The sequence below is a fragment of the Tachyglossus aculeatus genome, chromosome 5, assembly GCF_015852505.1.
Source record: "Tachyglossus aculeatus isolate mTacAcu1 chromosome 5, mTacAcu1.pri, whole genome shotgun sequence".
NCBI lineage: Eukaryota > Metazoa > Chordata > Mammalia > Monotremata > Tachyglossidae > Tachyglossus > Tachyglossus aculeatus.
The window spans coordinates 22,523,321-22,545,964 of record NC_052070.1 but is presented as its reverse complement, the minus strand read 5'-3'; the positions used below and the strand labels follow the sequence as shown (position 1 = coordinate 22,545,964).

At 42.5% G+C, this 22,644-nt stretch overlaps 1 protein-coding gene and 1 non-coding gene across 2 annotated transcripts in view; one reads left to right on the top strand and one right to left on the bottom strand.

Moving 5' to 3' along the window:
- Positions 1-293: 293 nt before the first annotated feature.
- The window catches only part of CEP192 (centrosomal protein 192), a 94,333-nt gene continuing 71,982 nt past the window's right edge, over positions 294-22,644 (bottom strand). The window contains 8 exon segments of the mRNA XM_038746216.1: positions 294-836; positions 11,982-12,040; positions 12,633-12,759; positions 15,463-15,584; positions 16,902-17,021; positions 17,930-18,025; positions 18,383-18,462; positions 21,527-21,731. Coding sequence (XP_038602144.1) covers positions 698-836; positions 11,982-12,040; positions 12,633-12,759; positions 15,463-15,584; positions 16,902-17,021; positions 17,930-18,025; positions 18,383-18,462; positions 21,527-21,731 — 948 coding nt within the window. The 3' untranslated portion in view covers positions 294-697.
- LOC119929291 lies at positions 6,371-6,508 on the top strand. The gene has a single exon (XR_005451423.1). It is a non-coding gene; the product is annotated as a small nucleolar RNA SNORA7 (small nucleolar RNA).

Genomic DNA, 22,644 nt, shown 5'->3' with positions numbered 1-22,644 from the left:
TTTCCATTCTCTCCCAAAGCTCAAAGCTATTATGAACAGGAAAATTGCAGGATAACTCTCCTGGGTGGAGCCGCTGAAGGGGAGGCTTGTCCAACCACTGACAAGTAGGGTCAGTGCCCTATCCCAACCCATTATTGTTTTTCTATTCTAGTCTACTCTTCCAACAACAACCCTTGGGGAAAAAGAAAGACTTTTCCAGCCCGGGATGAAGTAGAGGGAAAACAGAAGTGATTTCTTCAACAGAAGTGATTTCTAGAATGGCAGAAGGTGATAAGAGAGAGGGGTAGCGAGCCTGAGCTTAAAACCATTTTATTTTTATAAAGCACTATTATACTTTACACTTTTCTCTACAACACTGTACACAAAAGTCCTGTTCTCTGAAAATTTAAGTTTATTTCTGGATATACCACTTTAAAATAAATACATCTTCATTTGGCAAATCAAATCCAATGCAAAAATATAACACTTTTATCCCTTGTAAAAACTAAATGTGCAGTATCAAAGCTAGGAACATGATTGTTTAATATACAAAGTCAGGATCTTCATATTAGAACAATAAACCAGAAGTCTGTTATTAAACATATAGCTTAATTTATCTTTACAGAAGGCTTACAAATAACACGGTAGTGTAGAAAAGTTAGGAGCTTACCAAATATAACACCTTAATAATTTACTTTACACACAATAACATCGCTCTCTACTGTTTTTCAAGAGCTTCACCAACCAGTCGAATACCGAGACTTGTGCCGCCGTCTGTTTGTACGACTAAGAGAGCTTCGAATCGGCCCACTGATTTGGGTTTGAATTGGACTGGCATATTGATGTAATGCTGAGGTCTGTATTGAAGGAGTGGAAAATGTTAGTCACATAACGGCAATTCCCCCATTCGAACACCAATTCAAACCAAAAGGGATGGGAGCAACAGGTGAACAAGATCTAGTAAAACTAACCGGGACTCAAGGAAAGTGCTTTCATTTTTTTTTAATCTCCTTTATGTCACTACTTGATTTGTCAGAACACAGGTTTTTCTATAATTAATTACCATCTTAGTTGTCAGCTGAAGATATGAAAGACAGATGACGGAAAGCCGGCGGAAAGCAAAAAGAAACTCTTAAAAAGTGGTTTCCTCTAGAAAAGCACGATTTTCTTGACTACCTAAATATAGTATTAAGCATTTATTTGAAACACAGCGACTAAAGGATTTTTTTTAACTAAGAATTATGGCAAAGAAATTGAACAATCTGATGAATGCAGATTAAAAGGGGACGGCAGTGTGTAAAGTTACCGCCAGTAAACTTATTCCAGGAGTTTTCATGGAAAAAAGGGACAAGGACACAGTTTAAAGCATTATACATTTTGTATTATCATTAAGATAAGCCTTAACCACACACACACTTAAGCTATTCAATGGAGACCTTGGAAAAAGGGAAAGCAAGTATTCTGAACCCAAATGGAAGGGGTCCGGTTCAAAACCCTTTTAACAGCTAATGACTACTTTTGCAGCAAAGGGACACAAGGGGAAAAATGCATTAAGACAGCTAAAAGGCAATTGTGGAAATGCACTCTAAACCAGGGCTTTACAATCCCTTCCACTGTATGCCACCCATTTACATTTAAAGGTTTTTTTTTTTTAAAAAGAACCTTAAAAAAAGTCACAAAAATCCATTATTTTTTTTTTCCCCTTTTGAGTCAAAAGGTAACAAACATTGCTTCATGGAAAGAACTAGCAAGCCCACGATACTAGCGTTATCAGACAGAATCTTGAGAAACCAGGGTACTTGCAGCCTGCGCATCGACGACGTTTCGTGGGAAGAACCTCATCTGAGAAACTTAACCTAACTTTGCGCCTTTGCGACCCGACATGTGAAAAGAGCTCTTTAGGCAAAATAGAAACGCTCTCATTTGCCCTCTAAATGCCCTCACTTATAAGTTTCAGAAACATCAAATGGTAAGACAGGAACACAGATCTCGCCTTCTGGGAATGTCAGAGTGAAAGTTATAGCTCATCACCCACAATTTCACTAGGTGACTCATACGGGATGAACAAGCAACAGTAGAACACCTAGGCAGTTGGGGTAGGAAACTGGGGAGACTGTCATCAATCATCATCATCATCATCATCATCAATCGTATTTATTGAGCACTTACTATGTGCAGAGCACTGTACTAAGCGCTTGGGAAGTACAAATTGGCAACATGTAGAGACAGTCCCTACCCAACATTGGGCTCACAGTCTAAAATGGGGAGACAGAGAACAAAACCAAACGTACTAACAAAATAAAACAAATAGAATAGATATGTACAAGTAAAATAAATAAATAAATAAACACGAAGGGCCGATCCAAAGCTTTAGAGATTGTGGGAAACACCCTCAAACTAGGTGGACTAGCAGCAGACTTCCGGGACGTACTTCAGGGTGGCAGGCAGAACCCCCCAATGATGGCAACAGGGAAAGGGGGAAGGGAGGGGGCTCTCCTTGAACACAGACTTCAGGAGATTATGATTTGGAGAGGTAGAATCGAGGGATACAAACTGCAAATTCAACAGTAGCCAAGGACAGTCTTTGCAAGGAAAGGACTGTTGGCTGCCAACCTCCTTGTCAGCCATTTAACTGTCAATAGCGTCTATCGTGAAGGACAACTATAATCATTTTGGTCAGTGGCAGAAGTATCCTTCCGATCACCAGGTTCATAATTTTGGGATCATCTGTCTTCAACTCCCACGTTCTATCAAACCCTAAATCCTGATGCCGCCTCCACGGTATTTCTTGGACCTTTCTCGTCCTCCTTTTCTCCCTTCAGTCACCAGGCTAGTACAGGAAGAAGACACCCCCAAGCCTGGAAGAGTCTTCCCACTTCAATTCCTAACTGGGCAATGAGAATTATCTTCTGATGATCTCTCTCACTCTCAGATGCCTACAGGACCACTAAATTGCCTGGCAAATAAAACTGAAACACCTGATTGGTTTTATGGCCGTTCACTGATCGGCTCTCCAGCCCCACAGCTTCCCATAATCATTACCGCATTTATTAAATCCTCTCAGGTGCTAGGCACTGGGGTAAAGATCGGATCAGATCATCACTGCCCCTGCCCAACATGGGACTCACACTATCTAAGGAGGGAGGGAAAGTAAGTATTTCATCCCTATTTTAGAGGTGAGGAAACTCAGGCCCCAAGAGGCCTAGAATGGCCTCCTCCTTTCAAACTAGATTCTCTCCCTCTCAAACACCACTCAAAACTCATTCTCATGAAGCTGGCTTCAGTTATTCCAGGATTCGACGGAATTGCGGACTAATTCTGTGTATTTGCAGTTAGCTATAAAAGCCTGTTACTTATGTTTCTATGTCCTTTGGTATTTGCCCTGCTTCATCATGATGCACAATAGTTGAGAAAAGAAACCAAGTCTCCTGTTTCCTTTAACTAGTAGAGTGCTCAACCATCAACTCGGATTGATGGCCTGATTTTGGACGCTTTAGCCATTCAGTACAATGGAAATCAGACTATCAGTTACTCACGCCTTGCAGTTTTCCAAATCAAGGACTATTTGGATTAAAAGAAAGGACAGACAACTGAACAAAACTGGGACATTTAGCACCACCTGCCCAAAACAACCAAACAAAACAGGATTTAGCTAACCAAGCTTCCAGTTATCTGAATTGGGTTTGGCCCCAGTGATTTTAATAAGAAGCCTCTATTGAACTCTCTCACATCTTCTGGTCATTAATTTCCTGCCCAGCAGAGCCCAGACATTTGATGGTAGTCTACTGGCTGGGTTCCAGGAGCTCTCCTCTTATTCATTCATTCATTCAATCATATTTATTGAGCGCTTACTAAGCGCTTACCAGAACTGCTCAAGAAGCTATATGTGGCACCTGTGGGAGCTCCTGGTCTCATACTCTGAAGACCATTTGCTTGATCTGGAGACACAATAGGTTTTGATCGTCTTTCAGAGAACGTGTTGGTCTTCTTAATCCAGTCTTCTATTTGTCACTCGTGAATTCTGCTACATTGGCCAGAAACTGACAACAGCTTTCAATTCTGTCTCCCGCGAACACCTCAGCTTTAATTGTATACTTTCCCTGGAGCAGACTTGGAAATGAACCCTGTCTCTTTGAGATTGATTGTCAATCCATAATACTATGCTGACTCTGCAGAGCCGTCCAAAATCCCTTGCTCTAATATAGGCGTATTTCTGCTTCTGGAAGAGTCATCAGGATAGAGCAGTTTCTAAATGACGTCTCAAGGACTCGGCAGTCTCCTGAGCTGGAAGCGTGGTCTGTCACTGACTTTCAGATTTCCTGCGGCAGGATCCAGAAATGCTGAGATGATAAAATGCAACTGGACCTTTCACACAGGCCAGTTCTGTGGGTGCTAGAGATCAGCTATTACTCAGCTAACAAACTTGAAGCTAACTGTTGCATCATACTCTCCCAAGCACTTAGTACAGTGCTCTGCTCATAGTAAGCACTCAATAAATACCGTTGGTTGATTGATATCACCATGCAGCCTGACCACAGTTCCTTGGGCACCCAAACTTGCTTAGTAGCTAGCGGTGTCCGGGTTCTCTTGCTCTTTCCTCTCCATCCAAACTGCTACCACTCTCATCCAAGCACACCATTGCATCTGCCTCCTGGCTGACCTCTTTGCCACCCGTCTCCCCCAACTCCATTCCAAACTGACCTCTGCCTGGATCATTTTTCTAAAAAAACATTCAGTCCATATCTCCCCACTCCTCAAAAAACTCCAGTGGCCACCCATCCGTCTCCGCATCAAACACCAAGTCCTTATCATCAGCCTTAAAGTCATCAGTTCTTCCGCCCCACCTTACTTATCTCCTTCTACAATGCACCCTGCATACTTCGCTCCTCTTACACCAACCTGCTCTACCTCAATCATGGCTATCCCACTGCCAACCCCTTGCCCTCATCTTCCCTCTAGCCTGGAATTCCCTTCCCCTGCATATCTGACACACCACTGTTTTCCCCACCTTCAAAAAAATAATAATTTCTTCAATAGGCTTTCCCCAACCATGTCCTCATTTCCCCAACTCATACTACCTTATCCATTACCTATGCACTTAGGTCTGTCCCCTAAGCATTTGATATTCACCCCACAGCACTTCTGTCCACATCCATACATTCTGCTATTTCGCCTATCTAGAATTTAATGTCTGTCTCCCTCTGCTAGACTGTAAGCTCCACGGAGGCACGGACTGTGCCTACCAACTCTATTGTACTATACTCTCCCCACTTAGTGCAGTGCTCGGTACCCAGTAAGTACAATTGGTTGATTCATATTTTTATATTAAATTAAGAAATTCTATGCAGAAAATCTTATTCCCTGCCTTCCTCCTGAACCGAACACTGAACCGTACAGCATGAAGTTTCATCACAATTCTGAGAGTACATGCTTAACAAAACTGCAGCCAAAAGCATTCTAGCCAAAATTCTCAGCCAGCAGAGATGAGTTTTTCCATCACTGCAAAGGCAGAAATCTGCTCAGCTTGATAGGAAGGATATTCAGTCGCCAATGGAAATGTAGAAACTATTTTTCAAGTTTGGGACACGGCTGTCAGAGGAAGATAGAGCCAAACATAATGAAAAACTGCCTAACAATTAACGGAATGTCTCACATCACAACGGCTTTATTGGTGAAGAACTCTTTCTGCTGAAATCATCGTAGTTCTTTTTTTCCCCTCTCTGGCCACCTCAGAGGAACACACTGTGTGGGCTGGGTGGTAGCGGGAAAGGAGCAAGAGTAGGTAGGGGCGGGAGAGTTGACTGACTGCCTTAAAGTAAATGCTAAGGAGTTTCTGTTCGACAATAATAATAATAATTATGGCATTTGTTAAATGCTTACTATGTGCCAAACACTGTTCGAAGCCCTGGGGTAGATACAAGGTAATCAGGTTGTCCCATGTGGGGCTTACACTCTTAATCCCCATTTTACAGATGAGGTAACTGAGGCAGAGAGAAATTAAGTGGCTTGCCCAAGGTCACACTGCAGACAAGTGGCGGAGCCGGGATTAGAACCCACGTCCTCTGACTCCCAAACCAGTGTGCTTTCCACTAAGTCACGCTGCTTCTCTAATGCTGCTCCTTTGATGTGGAGATGGATGGGCAAACAGTGCTCTGCACACAGTAAGCACTCAGTAGTCAATCAATGGTACTTACTGAGTGCTTACTGGGTATAGAGCTTAGTACACAGTAAGCGCTCAATACGATTGAATGAATGAATATAGAGCACTGCACTGAGCACTTGGGAGACTACAATGCAACAGAATTGGTAGACGTGTTCCCTGTCCAGATGGAGCCTGCAGTTCAGAGTGAGAGGCAGACGTTAAAATAAATTAGATATATACGTAAGTGCTCCCCTCTCAGGATCACACCTGGAGAGTTTCCTGTACTCTACCAGTCTTGATTACGGGAGGGAGAGTCAAGCAGAGGCATGGCCAGTCCATTCCCAGCTTGGCCAGTGGCTAGCGAGTGGAAGGCAATCTACGGCAAGTCAAGACTCCCCTGTGCAGGGCAGCAGCGGCGTGGGAGAGAGTCAAGAGCAGAGACTCAAATTCACTGCACGGAAGGAGGCAATGGTAAATCACTCCTGTATTTTTACGCAGAAAACTCTATGGATCCACTACCAGAACAACTGCAGATGCAGGTGGGGCGTTCTAGGGGAGATGCGTCCATGGTGTCGCTATGGGTCGGAGATGACTGAACAGTATAAGACATTTTGTTGATTTTATACAAAAATGAGCCGGGTAGCAGAGTGAAGTTAGTGGACAGTGGGTAGGGCACCGGCCTGGGAATCAGAAGTACCTGGGTTCTAATTCCAGATCCTCCACTTTGCTGCTGTGTGACCTTGGGCAAGGCGCTTTAACCTCTCTGTGCCTCAGCTACCTCTTCTGTAAAATGGGGATTAAGACTGTGAGGCCCATGGAGGACCTGGACTGGGCCAACCTGATTAAGTTGCATCTACCCCAGGGCTTAGTATGGTGCCTCGCACATAGTAAGCCCTTAAATACCATTAAAAAAAAACAAGAAGACAGAACGTAAGAACTGGAGTAGGGGAGCCAGGAGGTAGGGAGTTCGGTGAGGAGGCTGATGTGAGTAGTTGAAGTGGGAAATGACAACTGCTTGGACCAACGCGGTAGAAATTTGGATGGAGAGAAGGATTCAAGAGGAGGGGTGGATGCTGCGATGGTAGAACTGACAGGATTTGGTGACAGACTGAATAAGCAGATTGAATGAGAGAGATGAGTCGAGAATAATGCCATGGTTACACACTTGTGAGGATGATGGGGTTTTCTATGGTGATGGGAAAGGCACGGGGAAGAGAGGGCTTGGATGAAAAGGTGCTCTGGTTTGGGTGTGCTAATTCGGAGGTGCTGGTGGGACAGTGGGTAGACCCACGGACTAGGCCATCCTTCTCTGGATCCCTGCCCAACTCCAAGATAAAGGAGAAGCATCATGGCCAAGTGGTTAGAGCACAAGCCTGGGAGTCAGAAGAACCTGGGTTCTAGTCGTGGCTCTGCCATTTGTCCACTGTGTGACCCTGGGAAAGTTACTTAACTTCTCTGTGCCTCAGGTTACCTACCTTATTCATTCATTCAATCGTATTTATTGAGCGCTTACTGTGTGCAGAGCACTGTAATAATAATAATGTTGGTATTTGTTAAGTGCTTACTATGTGCAAAGCACTGTTCTAAGCGCTGGGGTAGATACAAGGTAATCAGGTTGTCCCACGTGGGACTCACAGTCTTCATCCCCATTTTACAGATGAGGGAACTGAGGCCCAGAGAAGTTAAGTGACTTGCCCAAAGTCTCACAGCTGACAAGTGGCAGAGCCGGGACTTGAACCCACGACCTCTGACTCCAAAGCCCGTGCTCTTTCCACTGAGCCACACTGCTTCCCCAAGCACTTGGAAAGTACAGTTTGGCAACAAATAGAGACAATCCCTACACAACAACGGGTTCACAGTCTAGAAGGGGGGTGACAGACAGCAAAACAAAACAAGTAGACATGTATCAATATAAATAAATTATAGACATATATACATCATTAATAAAATTAATAAAATAACAAATATGTACATGTATGCACAAGTGCCGTGGGGAAGGGAAGGGGGTATTCATTCATTCATTCATATTTATTGAGCACTTACTGTGTGCAGAGCACTGTACTAAGCGCTTGGGAAGTCCAAGTTGGCAACATATAGAGACGGTCCCTACCCAACAGTGGGCTCACAGTCTAGAAGGGGTAGACAGACGATAAAACAAAACATATTAACAAAATAAAATGAATAGAATATGTACAAATAAAATACAGTAATAAATACGTACATACATATATACAGGTGCTGTGGGGAGGGGAAGGAGGTAAGGCGGAGGGAATGGGGGTAGAGCAGGAGGGAGGGAGTTGGGGGAATAGGGATGGGAGGAGGAGCAGAGGAAAGGGGGGCTCAGTCTTATCAGAAAAATGGGGACTCAGACTGAGAGCCCCTTGTGGTACATGAACTGCGGAACTAGGCCCAACCAGATTAGCTTGTATCCACCCCAGCGCTTAGCAAAGTGCCTGGATTATAGTAAGTTTTTAACCAATACCAATTTTAAAAAATGAGACCGCAGGGAAGGAAAGAGATCAAATAGGGCATGTCGCCTTGGGATAACTGGAGGAAATCAAGAGATCAGAGATGTCCGTGGGGCAGTGGGACAGTTTTGTGAGGGGTGAGTGTATGGGAGAAGGCACGTGAGGAGGTGGTGGTCAGAGTATGATTTCACAGTTGGTAGGGTTAGAGACTGTCCAGTAATTGGAGAAAATGAGACAAAGTCTGCGTTCATGTTGCGAATGGTGAGGTCAGTGGAGTTGAGGACTGTGCTTGGATCTGTGACCTTTGGGCATTTGATGGTCACCCCACCCTCAATCGACACCACTTTAGTACATTTCTCAAAAATTATGTATTACAAATTGCTTATTTATATGTCTGTCTCCCCCTCTAAAGCGTAGGCTCGTTATGGGCAGGGAATGTGTCTGCTAAACTCTGCTGCATGGCACTCTTCTCCCAAGCACTATAGTGCTCTGCAAAAAGTAAGCATTCAATAAATACCACCGATTGACCAACTGAGAGGAAGCGGGAGACTGAAAGGTCGTTGAGAACATCCACATGGATTCCGAGTCCCTGAGGATCAGTTTATATTATCTGATAAACTATTTTGTTCTAGAATGAATGAATACCAAAAAACAGAATTAGAGCCAAACTGAATTATGAATCAAGGCTCCTCATTTTAAATATAGTTCTAATTACCACGTTTTGCCCAAGTTCACACTTTGTAGTACAGATTTTCATTTTCTTTTCAATGCAATCATCTCAAACAGATCCACACCTTAGTAGGATAGCACTGCCCTAATTTATAATGCCTTTAAACTTTTGCACTGCACTAGCAATTCAACAGGCTCAACTTCAGTAGAATAAGTACCAATCATTTTAAATGGTTAGCTCTTCAGGATGGCAGCAAAAACACTTTCACACTATAAAGCAGGTTAAAAAAGCAAGCAGTTACTAAGCGAATTACCACAGTTTACTATCATTTGTGAAATAAAAGCTTACATTTTAAGGTTAAAGTTTACAGATGCTTAAGACACGTTGTTCTCTGATGCCATAAACTAAGCAAAGACATGGCAAAATCCACATTGGTACATACAGAAAGAAAAATGGCAGGTTTGTGTCCTATCAAATATATGAAAAGATTTAACTGTCACTAAGATTATTAATCATTCCTAAATAGTGCTCCTTTTAAGACAACAATCAGTCTAAGATTATAGGTGCCTGCTGATGGGCTGACTGAGAAGTATGGATTATATTCCTAGCTGCACTGTTCTTGGACGAATTTTGAAAATTTAGTTAACCTCTGGGTTTTATCATCTGTAAATCAGAACACACCACTTTATACATTTCAAAACGATGCTGCCATGATGACAGAGTAATTTATGCTGCTTAGATGAAACATACATGCTTGTTTCTCAAGTTCTCTGCTGTTCTTAAAATTTCTTCAGAAAAAAAACTGTGATATAAATCCGTCAAGCTTTTTTGCTGTCCTTTCTGGAAAGCATTTTTACAAGGTGTTTAATAGGAGATTATTTTTCTTTATGGGTATTTCACAGCTGATTAATCAGAGGTTTCCCTAGAGACAGTTTTTCTTACAACCTATAGCGAGATGGGCCATGGGAATACTGCAATTGCAGGCTTCCTAGAAAATCCAATGTTCCACGAAGATGGAACTCCAAACAGCATGGCCCAGTGGAAGGGAGTCAAAGGATTGACCCCAGCTCTGCCACTTACTTGCTGTGTGACCTTCGGCAAGTCACTTAACTTCTCTGTGCCTCAATTCCCTCATCTGCAAAATGGGGATCCAACATCTGTTCTCCCTCAGACTTGAAACTGCAAGCCACGTGTGGGTCCTGATTATCTTGTATCTACCCCAATATTTAGTACAGTGCTTTGGCCAGAATTAGCATTCACCATGCAAAGCGAGTGTTCCTAAGTTCTACCACAGGATATTTTCATGTCCTTTGAAAAAAAGACATGATGAAGGGCACCATGCTGCCACTTTAATAGTCTTTGAAAACTCTGCAGTATCCAATACTTGTTGGCTCTGGGCACGATGTTGGATAGTAACATTCTGCCCACCTAAAATAAACAGGTCGGACTGGTTGTAATTTGTCATATTTGAAATAAATGTGGGCAACTAATGTTAATGATGCTCTAGGTTCTCCCCTAAAGAAGGCTGAATTTGAGCCATTTGTAAACAGTCTAATGCATATAAGTGTCTTTCGGGTAACATATTTCTACGTATGCTACAGATGCATATGATTAGATACCTTTTTTTGTGATATCTCTTAGGCGTTTTCTACGTGTCACACGCTGTTTTAAGTTCTGGGGTAAAAACAAAGTAATCAGGTTGGACAAGTCCAAGTCCCACATGGGGCTCACAGTCTTAATCCCCATTTTATAGATGAGGGAACTGGGGCCCAGAGAAGTGAAGTGACTTGTCCAAGGTTAAACAGCAGAGTGGTGGAGCCGGGATTAGAACCCAGGTCTTTCTGACTCCCAGGTGCTTGCTCTATCCACTAGACCACACTGCTTGAAGTTCCATCTTTGTGGTACACTTTGGATTTTCTATATTGTATCTGCTTAGATACAATTATAATTTTCTGTTGGTATGAGCACACCACGTCTGCTAGGCCACGTTATTAGAGGATGAGCTGGATTTTCCAAAGTGGACAAGTTGTTCCTTGGTAATAACTGTAGAATGTTTGAAAGTTATTTCCACAAAAACAGCTAAAGAAAAATTCTGTTACAATTCCAAAGGCCGGATCAGCTACCAGTGGAAAGAAGAGAAAAGTAGCTATGCCTGTACTATCAGGAAAACAATTATGTACAATGATTTACTTGAAGCTTTGTTCCGTGACAAGGAGTCTAGAACAAAGCAGAAGAAAAACTGGAGAGGACTTACATGGGGGCCTTTGATGAATCAGATACATACATAATACATAAATTATTCTTAATCAAAGAACTAAGATTCTCTACATTATCCAGTGCCCGTGGATAAACCTGAATCAAAAGACTGTGTGCAAACCTACAAATGGGATGCGATCCAAGATAGATTTCAGCAGAGGCAATGCGTCAGAGGTGGCCAAGACGCTTACTTGGCAGTTGAGAGCCTTTGCCAGAACTCTGAAGTGTTCATTTTCCGGCCACATTTAGAGCACTTGGACTAGATAGGCCCAACACCCGCCTTTTCCACCTCCTCAAGCCCTCTGTCTGTTTAGTCCCGAGGGAAGAAACAAAGAGAAGACGGGGCAGAGAGACGAGATTCTTGGCCCCGCGATTCCCAGGGTAGCCATCGCTTGGCCACCCGTGTCCTACTGGATACAAAACTCTATTTATTTTAATATACACTTTTGATTTTCATTTAACTCACCTCAAAGAGTATTTCGAATGCTTGACGTAGAAAGGCTCTCTGGGACTTAAAAACTTCAGCTGGAATTTAACATGAAACACTTTAAAAAACAGCATGCAAGCTAATGCGTGGGTATATATATATATATATATATATATATATATATATATATAATATAACGCATATATTATCTCAACACATTTAAACAAACCATGCTCTAAATGCTCTTTTAGTAAGAATTGCATGCCATATATTAGGAAGGCCACCAGACATCCAAAAGCATGCATTACAAGATAGAGTTCTAACACCTAATATAATAATAAAAAATTTCAAGACCAAATTTACTGGTAAACTTACTAGATGAATTTGATCAAATATGTTTTTATAGAAAAGTGTGCCTGCTTACAAGTTGTGGAGAGCGAAAAAAAAAGGAAAAAATAATGACCTCCCCTTACCCCCCTCAAGTCATGGTGTAAGTTTACACTTATCTCATTTTTCACTTCAAGTACCGTGGCCATACCACTGAATGCTGGGAGTTTCTCCTCAACATCTCAAAGTGCGTTGTTAAAGTTCACTTATGCATTTAAATGCCCTTTTTTTTTTGTATTTTACCTCAGCTCTTTCAGATGTTCTTTAACTTGCCAAACCATAGTAAGAGTTCCCTGTACTTACCAAGTGTGTGGTGAAAGAATTATTCCGCAGATTGACTTTCAGTGTTCTTGATTCCCCAACTCTAGTTGGGAGAAACATATAAACATCTTCTGGAGCATAAACTCCTCGCCGAGTTAATTCAGCTTGCCTGATTTAGAAAAGATTTAAGGTAGATGTAAATTATTCTTAGCACTTAAATGAGCCATATTCTAATTCAAGTACAGGCATAGCTGGAAGGAAGGGTGGATGGGGCAGCTGAGAAAAGGGCCCTTCTCTCTGGGCCGGGAAACCTGTTCTTTAGTTCCAGTTAGGAACTCTCCATCAGGACTGATCAAAACATCATCAAACACTAAGGACTGATGTGTTTTATACGCTTTTGGCAAAACAGTGAAACAAATCCTATTTCTACCAAATGAACTGGGTGTTGGAGAAGATGTGACCCTGGGTCAGAGACAAATATTTAACAGTACATTCTCGAAGTTCTTAAAAGATCGATGCAGTCCTCAACTTTCGTATTTTTAAATCTGGACCAATGACAATCCCGGTGTTTCTACATGAAACACCCGTTTCAACTTGGCCACCTGCTCCAACTTTACACGAGCCTCCTTTCTATGGCACTAGATGAGTGTGCCGGCTACAGTCAATCGTATTTATTGAGCGCTTACTGTGTGCAGAGCACTGTACTAAGCGCTTGGGAAGTACAGGTCGGCAACAGCGGTATAGCTTCATCATGGAGAGGCTGGATGTAGTGGGCTATCCGGGGAACGACACCAGACGATTAAATAGGCCTGGCCGCTCCCCACTCTCCTGCTCCATTGCTCTTTAAACTTTCCCCATGGCTCCCCCGTGTCCCCATGTCCAGGGTCCATCCGTAACCACCACCTCGCCCTGGCACCATTTCTGGGTTTTTTGCTTTGTTTTGGGTTTTGTTTTGTTGTTGTTTTTTTAATAGTAATACACAGCTGAGCTGGGCGCTGTAAATCTCCCTCTGTGCCCACTGGGAATGCCCGAGCCACAAGGGGATTCATTCAATCGTATTTATTGAGTGCTTACTGTGTGCAGAGCGCTGTACTAAGCGCTTGCGACGTATGTTTGGTTTTGTTCTCTGTCTCCCCCTTTTAGACTGTGAGCCCACTGTTGGATAGGAACTGTCTCTATATGTTGCCATCTTGTACTTCCCAAGCGCTTAGTACAGTGCTCTGCACACAGTAAGCGCTCAATAAATACGATTGATTGATTGACAAGTCGGCAACATAGAGAGACGGTCCCTACCCAACAACGGGCTCACAGTCTAGAAGGGAGAGACAGGCAACAAAACATGTAGACCGGTGTCATCAGAACAAAGAGAATTAAAGCTATATGCACACACAAAAAAATATATTGGGGATGGGCCAGACTAGCCAAGGGTGAAGGCTTGGAAGGCGGCTGCTGCTGCCACACATGCCCTCTCCCTCCTGCACGGTGTCCGTTCCCCACACTGCAAGTGTAGAAGCAGCCACGCCGTCCTCCACAGTCTCTGCCCTATAAAAAGGAGATTTCTCTCTACGAGATTTCCCTCAAGCCAAAAGGCACTTCTGAGGAGAAAATGCAGAGAATAGAACCAGATAATAATAACAGTAATACTGGCATTAGCTTCCTCTGTGCCAAGCACTGAGCAGGGTTGCCTAGTGGTTAGTGCATGGGCCCAGGGGTCAGAAGGATGTGGGTTCTAATCCCGGCTTCTCCGCTTGCCAGCTGTGTGACCTCCGGCAAGTCACATCCCTTCTCTGGGCCTCAGTTACATCACATGTAAAATGGGGATTAAGACTGACAGCCCTATGTGAGAGAGGGGCTGTGTCCAACCCGATTAACTTGAATCTACCCCAGCACTTAGTACAGTGCTGGGCACATGGTAAACGCTTAACAGATACTATAAAAATTTTTTTTTAAAAAAAAGAAGCACTGTTCTAAATCCTGGGGTAGACAGGAAATAAGAGGCAGCATGGCTCAGTGGAAAGAGCACGGGCTTTGGAGTCAGAGGTCATGGGTTCAAAGTACAGTGCTCAAGCGCTTAGTACAGTGCTCTGCACACAGTAAGCGCTCAATAAATACGATTGAATGAATGAATCCCAGTTCTGCCAATTGTCAGCTCTGTGACTTTGGGCAAGTCACTTAACTTCTCTGGGCTTCAGTTACCTCATCTGTAAAATGGGGATTAAGACTGCGAACCCCCCGTGGGACAACTTGATCGCCTTCTAAACTCCCCAGCGCTTGGAACAGTGCTTTGCACATAGTAAGCGCTTAATAAATGCCATCATTATTATTATTGTTATTATTATTATAATCAGGCCAGACGGTCCCTGTCCCACCTGGGGCTCACACAGTCTAAGTAAGAAAGAGAGCAAGGAAGCACATGGCTAGGAATGAGTGGGAAAGATTCAACTTCAAGACCTTCATTTCTCTTGAAAGTGCAATGGCTTCATTAGGGCCAGTTTTCATCCCAGGCAGTTAACAAAGCATCAGATTTACCCTAAGCAAGGCAGGTGGCTAACAAATAATGAGCCAGGCAATCCCCGATGCTTAAGTCACTCCTTGATAGTAAATGAGGCGCCAAGGGAGGCACATTCCCTCTGTCAATCCCCCAAAGGACCATTTAATGCCTTGCAGCGGCACTGCACTAAACGGGTCGCCTAGCGGCCCTAAGCACCTAGCTTACTACAAGGGGAGGCACTTGGGCACTGGGGATGACAAATTCCACTTTTTTTCCACTCTGACCTATTTGAGAAAAACAGCATCATTAAAACTGGGCAGAGCTAATTGGTCAAGACACACATCTGAACGGCTCACAGGGTTGGTTTCAAGCAGCACATACCTAGTAGTGAGAGCAGATGCCTCAGATCCGGCTCGCCTTCTGGGTTTAACTAGATTATCTGTCTTTACGAGGGTATCTGTGGAAACTCTGGCATTTGCAGGTTCGTTTTCTGCTTTGACGCCCTATTAAGAGGGAAAAGATTCAGAGGGGAAACAATGAAGATACCAGAAATATAAGGACAAGGACTGGAGAAAACTTAACTGCTTTGACAAATCCAGAGCCCCTCCTAACATTAGGTGCTCAAATTAAACAGAATCTTATGTACAAGGGATGGGACTACATGAAAAAACTTAACTATTTTAGAGAGATTTAATAGCCAATTGGATGGGTAAACCAACACAAGTTCTTGGTTACCCAAAATTTGTAACAGGGTCTGAGCAATGTTTGTTGACGAAAAAGTGAGGCGAAGTTCCTACCATCATCCTTAAACTGGTCAAGCTACAGTTTACAAAGCAAAATAGACGATTTCACACCAACTTTTCAAAAGGAAGTTTAAGAGATGTTCTTAAAATTCCCTAAAATCCCCCCAAATCCTTCGGTGTCTCAGCTGGGTTCTTGCACTGACTGTCAAATGCCGGCGAGTCATTTCCAACCCGTGGCGGCTCCATGGATGCGTCTTCTCCAGAACATCCCACCTTCATCTGAGAAGCAGCATGGCTTAGTGGAAAGAGCACGGGCTTGGGAGTCAGAGGTCGTGGGTTCTAATCCTGGCTCTGCCACTTGCCAACTGTGTGACTTTGGGCAAGTTGCTTAACTTCTCTGTGCCTCAGTTACCTCATCTGTAAAATGGGGATTAAGGCTGTGAGCCCCAAGCAGGACAATCTGCTGACCTTGTACCTACACCAGCACTTAGAACAGTGCTTGGCACATAGTAAGCGCTTAACAAATCCCATCATCATTATTATTTTTGTTATTATTGTTATTCATTTGTGGTCATTCCGGTATGTAGTTCATAGCGTTTTCTTGGTAAAAAATACGAGCGGCTTATCACCGCCTTTTTCCATGGAGTAAAAACTTGAGTCTCTGCCGCTATCTTTGATCTTTGATTCTTCCCCAAGCTGCTGCTGCCCAGTACAGGTGACTCAACTTTTGTCTTGCACTGATATGATGAACATTAATATAACGGAATTATCTAGATATTTTTTCCCCCTTCAAATCTGCTTTATTACCATTTCTATGGGGATAAATAGTTCTGAACCCTCCCCAGAACCGATGCCACGAATTCCAGGAAGGCACGAGTAGTGGCTAAGTAGAAATGAAACAACAAAGTGGCAAGAAACTGGAAATTAAAATACCAAAAAAAAAAGAAAATCAGAACTAGATAGTTCACATCTCAGAAAGCATTTGGATGCCAACAATTTCCTTTCTAATACATTTCACTTTTTAAGAGAGTCCACTTAAGTCATACAGATGATGACTCTATTCAAACCAGTACTCACTTCTCCAGAAAGTTGAAATCTTAGTGTGTGTTTCATGGAAGGTTCTGCATATGGATGACATTCGAGATCCCAAAACTGAGCATAATCTCCTTGATCTCTAGGTAAAAACGTAATGGCAACCTACAGGCACAACCAGAATAAAAACCTTACTGAAAGTTTCTTTATTGTGGGCTAAACAACTAACCTTAAACCCCCGCTGCTTGGTAACCAGTAAACAGCTTCGGTAGAGAGTACACAGTGGAACAAATGCCTAGCATTAGACCGTTATTTATCAGGTATTAAAAAAAGAGGCTGAAACTCTATTTCTAGTCAACAAGTTAATGTAATTCCGTCTGCAAAATCCTTTTTTTGGTTAAGACTTTATATACAGCTACACCTCCCTTGGCACATTGTTTTTGAAAAAGCCATCTCAAAATATACCACAGCTGTTAGGTCGGATACCTAAATGGGGAAACGGGGGGGACGAGCTAAGTATCTAAATCACAGAAATCCAAATAAGAGCTTCTGGTGAGGCTGTCATGGCCAGGCAGATGCAACCCTCTGCTGGTCAGGAGAGAGGACAAAAGCGGAGGCAATAAGCTCTCAACTTCTGAAAATAGAAGGATGTTTGATGGGGATAGAAGTAGTGTAGGTTTAGAGACAGTTGAGGGAACGAGACATAAGAATGAATCAAAGACAATAAAAAAGAGATGCAGATCCTTTTCCTATTCCGCCCTCAGAGCTTGTTATCTTTTTATCCAAGTTAAATATCCTGAATGAGTATCTCGGAGAGAGGAAAGTCTTGCTTTAGAATTAAAAGGGGCAAGACGTGAAAGAGTGCAGTTTATAATATGGTATTCTTGGGTCTTAACTACTTCCAGAAGACCCCTTCACATTTGAATGTATTGTATGAATTGCAAAAGTCATTTTTCAAAGGTCAGACTTTGGTTTCTAAAACACAGATTTCTGTTAGGGTGCCCAATTAACCAAGTACAAGTCATTTTATGAAGAGAAACCAATGGGTACAATTTCTTAACCCCAAAGCTCACTTTCTGTTTTCCGTAGGCTTCCAGTGTACCAGAAATACGGGAACATCTGAAAGCTGTGTAGGTCGCTCTGTAGACATCTCCACTGTCATCAACACCCTAAAAATGAAGTAACAAGTTCATTAAAATCTAAATATGAGAACTAGGTGTCGTTGGAAGAATTCCATCCAGTTGGACGTCAAATCCCCAATTACTGGGAGGTGGAAGAGCAAGGAGGTAGGCCAGACTGCTATTCACACACCAACACCTCCGTCCAGTGAGTGAACTAATTTACACAAAATTAAAGTAATGAAAAAAATAAATTAATCCCATGGACAACAAATGATCTAGTGTTCAGCAGGGGTTTCTTAAAGTAGAAACATGATTGGAAAGACAGTAGATCCAATGAGTTTTCCTCCAGAAATATTAAGATACGGGGAATTGATCCTCCATACACTTTATACCACTGTTACTAACCTTGACATAAGGTGGAGCAAAAGATGACAAATGCCATTTAACATCTTCATTGCCATGATTTTCCAGCTCCAAATAACTCTCTAAAAGGAAGGAAAACATGTATACGAATTTTACATTAGAAGCTTAACTGAACAGGACTATATTTCCTCAAGCAACGACCCCTAAAGTTTCCATTCCTCTCCACGTCAAGCAGAAACTCCTAACCACTGGCTTTAAAGGCACTCGATCAGATCTCTCCCTCCTAGTTATCCGGTCTTTTCTCCCATTACACCCCAGCTCACATGTTTTGTTCTTCTCAAGCTAGCCTACTTACTTGTGTTCCACTCTCTCCTCTCCCATCACTGACCTCTTGTTCACACCCTCTCCCCTGCCTGGGATTTCCTCCCCATTCAAACCCAACAGACCACTGCTCTCTCCACTAAGCTCTTCTGAATAATTCTGAACACCCCCCACCAACTTTATATCCCCCTTTACGTATCTGTAGATACTTCATTTACCCTAGTGCTTAGAACAGTGCTTGGCACACAATAAGCATCTAAATACCAGTTATAATTATGATCACTTCTGTGACACCTGAGCACTTGGGTAGTCACACACTCAATAATAATAATATTAATAATAATAATAGTATTTGTTAAGTGCTTACTCTGTGCAAAGTACTGTACTAAGTGCTGGGGTGGATATAATAAAATCAGGTTGGACACAGTCCCTGTCCCACATAGGGCTCACAGCCTCAATCCCCATTTTGCAAATGAGGTAACTGAGGCACAGAGAATTGAAGTGAGTTGCCCAAGGCCACAGAGTAGACAAGCGGCGGAGCCCGGATTAGAACCCTTGACCTTCTGATTCCCAGGCCCATGCTCTCTATCCACTATGCCACCACGGCAAATGTGCATCTGCTCACATTCTATTACTTCATCCTAAATGTAATTTATTTTAGTGCGTCTCCTCTGCTAAATTGAAAGCTATATGAGGGCAGAAATCATGTGTCGTAATCCTACTGCAGTCACTCAAGTGCTTATAACAGTGCTCTGGGTCTGCTGTGATGGATAACACATTAAAGATTTGGAAGTGAGACAAATATTCCCTGCTCCAGAAGAGTTCCAAATCATACTGAAACACTTTATAAGTTAAAAATATGGCCAGCTAAATGTGGCACATCTTATTCACAACTTAAAAAATAATTCCTCTTAGGGAAAAGCAATATTTAGTATTTTTCTGAAGGTAATATTCATTACACAGTTTAATTCATGAGCTATACAAAGTCCCAAAGTTTTTTAAAAGAATCAAATGTCACAAATGTTTAGATGCCCATCTCAGTTGTTAGGCAATTTAACTACCAGGGAGATAATTTACTAACTTAGTAGAAAATATACTGACTGAGAAAGCAAAAATAAAGTTGTGATTAAAATAGGAAGATCCAAATTGAGAAGGGCAAGAGAGAAGGCAACCAGTGAGTCACACTCAGTCATGAAGATCAGTATTTTTAAGGAAGCATCAGATATGAAGTATGCCACAAAAATACTGTTGTGGTCAAAACATGCAATTAATAGTACCACTTTGGTAACCTGAAGTCAGTGAACACTTTTTAAAACCTTCAAATCTCAGTTCAAGCTTATCGCCTGGTTGAACTAACAAGCTTGGTAAGAAATGCAGTTAAAGGAAGTTCTTGAGCCATCATTAGGGCTCGGAACATAGCACCTTCACAATATTTTCAAAAAATGCTCAGCCCTCCAGGTACGTTGAAGCAGGCACAAAGAAATTACCACGTCATCATCACTGGCATAGTCTTGATATAGAATGAATGACAAGCTCAAACACTTGAAAGTTTCCAGAAATCAAGTCAAATTATACCAAATAATAATAACAATAATGGCGTTTGTTAAGCGCTTACTATGTGCAAAGCACTGTTCTAAGTGCTGGGGAGGATACAAGTTGATCAGGTTGTCCCACGTGGGGCTCACAGTCTTAATCCCCATTTTACAGATGAGGGAACTGAGGCCCAGAGAAGTGAAGTGACTTACCCAAAGTCACACAGCTGACAAGTGGCAGAGCCAGGATTAGAACCCATGACCTCTGACTCCCAAGCCCGGGCTCTTTCCACTGAGCCACGCTGCTTCTCTGAAAGGGGATCCAGAGTGGCAAATACAGATACAAAATATTATGCTCATAAAACTTACCTACATAGAGAGGTCGCTTAACACCTTATAATAATAATAATAATAAATTGTGGCATTTGTATAGCATTCACACTATGCTACAGAACTCTGCTAAGCACTGGACTAGATAGGATAATTATATCAGACACAGACCACATCCCCCAGAGAGCTCACAGTTTGAAAGGGAGAACTATTAATGAACTGTATTTTATTAAATGCCTGCTCGGTAGACAGGAGGCAGAGAGGTCAGCAATAAGGCTGAAGCATAATCACGGCAGAATAGTGATTGGATTGTTATAGTAGCAGCTTGGATGGACAGAAAAAGGTGGACTTTAATGACGTGAAGATAGAGGTGACAGACTGAATATGTGCGTTGAATGAGAGAGATGAATAGAGGATTATGCCAGGGTTTTGAGACAAGGAGGAGGGTGGTGCTGTCTACAGTGATGAGAAAGTCAGTGGGAAGACAGGGTTAGGGTGGGAGGATAAAGAGTTTCTGTTTTGGATATGTTAAATTTGAGGTGTCGGCAGGACGTTCAAAGTAGAGATGTCCTGAAGGCAAGAAAAATCAGGGCTGGAGTTAGAGATTTGAGAATCACCTGCACAGAGATGGCAGTTGAAGGCTTGGGAGCAAACGAGTCCTCTATGGAAACTGAGTCACAGAAGTTAAGTGACTTGCCCAAGGTCACACAGCAGGGAAGCGGTAGACCAAGGATTAGATGCCAAGTCTCCTGATTCCTAGTGCTACGCCCTTTCTACGAGGCCACCACGCATCCGATATGATAGAGTGAAATTAAAGGCACTTACTGTGTGCAGAGCACTGCACTAAGCACTTGGGAGAGTACGATACAACAGAATTAGCGGATACATTCCCCGACTATAATGAGCTTAGTCTGAGGAGGAGCTTACCGTCTAGAGGGATATCTACATAAAATGTTGCAAGGAATTTAAGATCGCTAATGGTAATCACTTTAGCATAAATTACCTGAGCTTTCACCAGATACTGTCTCGGGAAAAGTGATGGTTCTGTTTTTTATTTCAACCTTGGTTGAAGGTGGTTTGGTTATGGGTTTAACCATATGAGTAATGGGAGTCTCAGGTATCGGCGAAAGGACAGCCACTTGCTTAGACGCTGAGCTAGTGGAAGCAACTTCATGGGATACGTCTTCTCGAATCTGTACTTTCACAACCTTTCGAAAAACAAGGAGAAGGAAAACATGTTCAATTACCTAGGTGAACTGACGTGGAGAGTGTTGGCAAGATCAACTTTAGAAATCTAAGAGCAGTGAGGCACTTGCAGAATGTCCCCTCTACCCATTCTTCTTCTCAGCTGGACCTGCTGCCTAAAGTCAGAGTATTTTAGTACTATTTTAGTACTACGAGCCATTTAATAAATGGAATAAAAGGAAGGAAGGGTCACGATGGCCGCGGTTAGCACATTGGGAGCAAGTAGGCCATGAGGTTTGGAGTGGAACTTGGTTGTAGGTCAGAAAAAACACTGGGTGTTCTCTCAAAACCGCACTTCAACCTCAAAAGAGCTGGTAAATGGCTCTGGAAACACAATTTGGCACTACCTGACTTCCTGTAGCAATCACATACTTATGACTACTAAATTACAATAGATTACCCTGATCACTAGGGAAGGAGTAAACTAATATCTATTGCGCAGACATTATTTTTGAAACTACTAGAATATCATTTTCAATAAATGACTATTGTAATAAATAGTTCTGTGGAATTACCACAACTCCAACAGAGACTATCGGAGGGTTATTTTTACCCTCCTTACCATTAGGATAAGGCCCAGTTAAATGCAGAGTTCACAGAAAGCAGTATAAAGTAGTTTCGACATGGTTAGACACCTGCAAGAACTCCACTGCAAAGAGAATATACTGCCAGGGTCAAGGGAGGGGAATATAAATTCTTCATACAAAGTTCAACATTCATAAAATCAGAGCATTTGGGAATTTCTAAACACTGCCCTGATAACTGTGGTCTTTTTATTCTTTATATTCTCTGCCCCAAAATTAACCCAATGTGTTCAACTTGAGACCCACGGCCTTATTTTATGTGAACACAATAGCAATTAAAAGCAGTCGATAT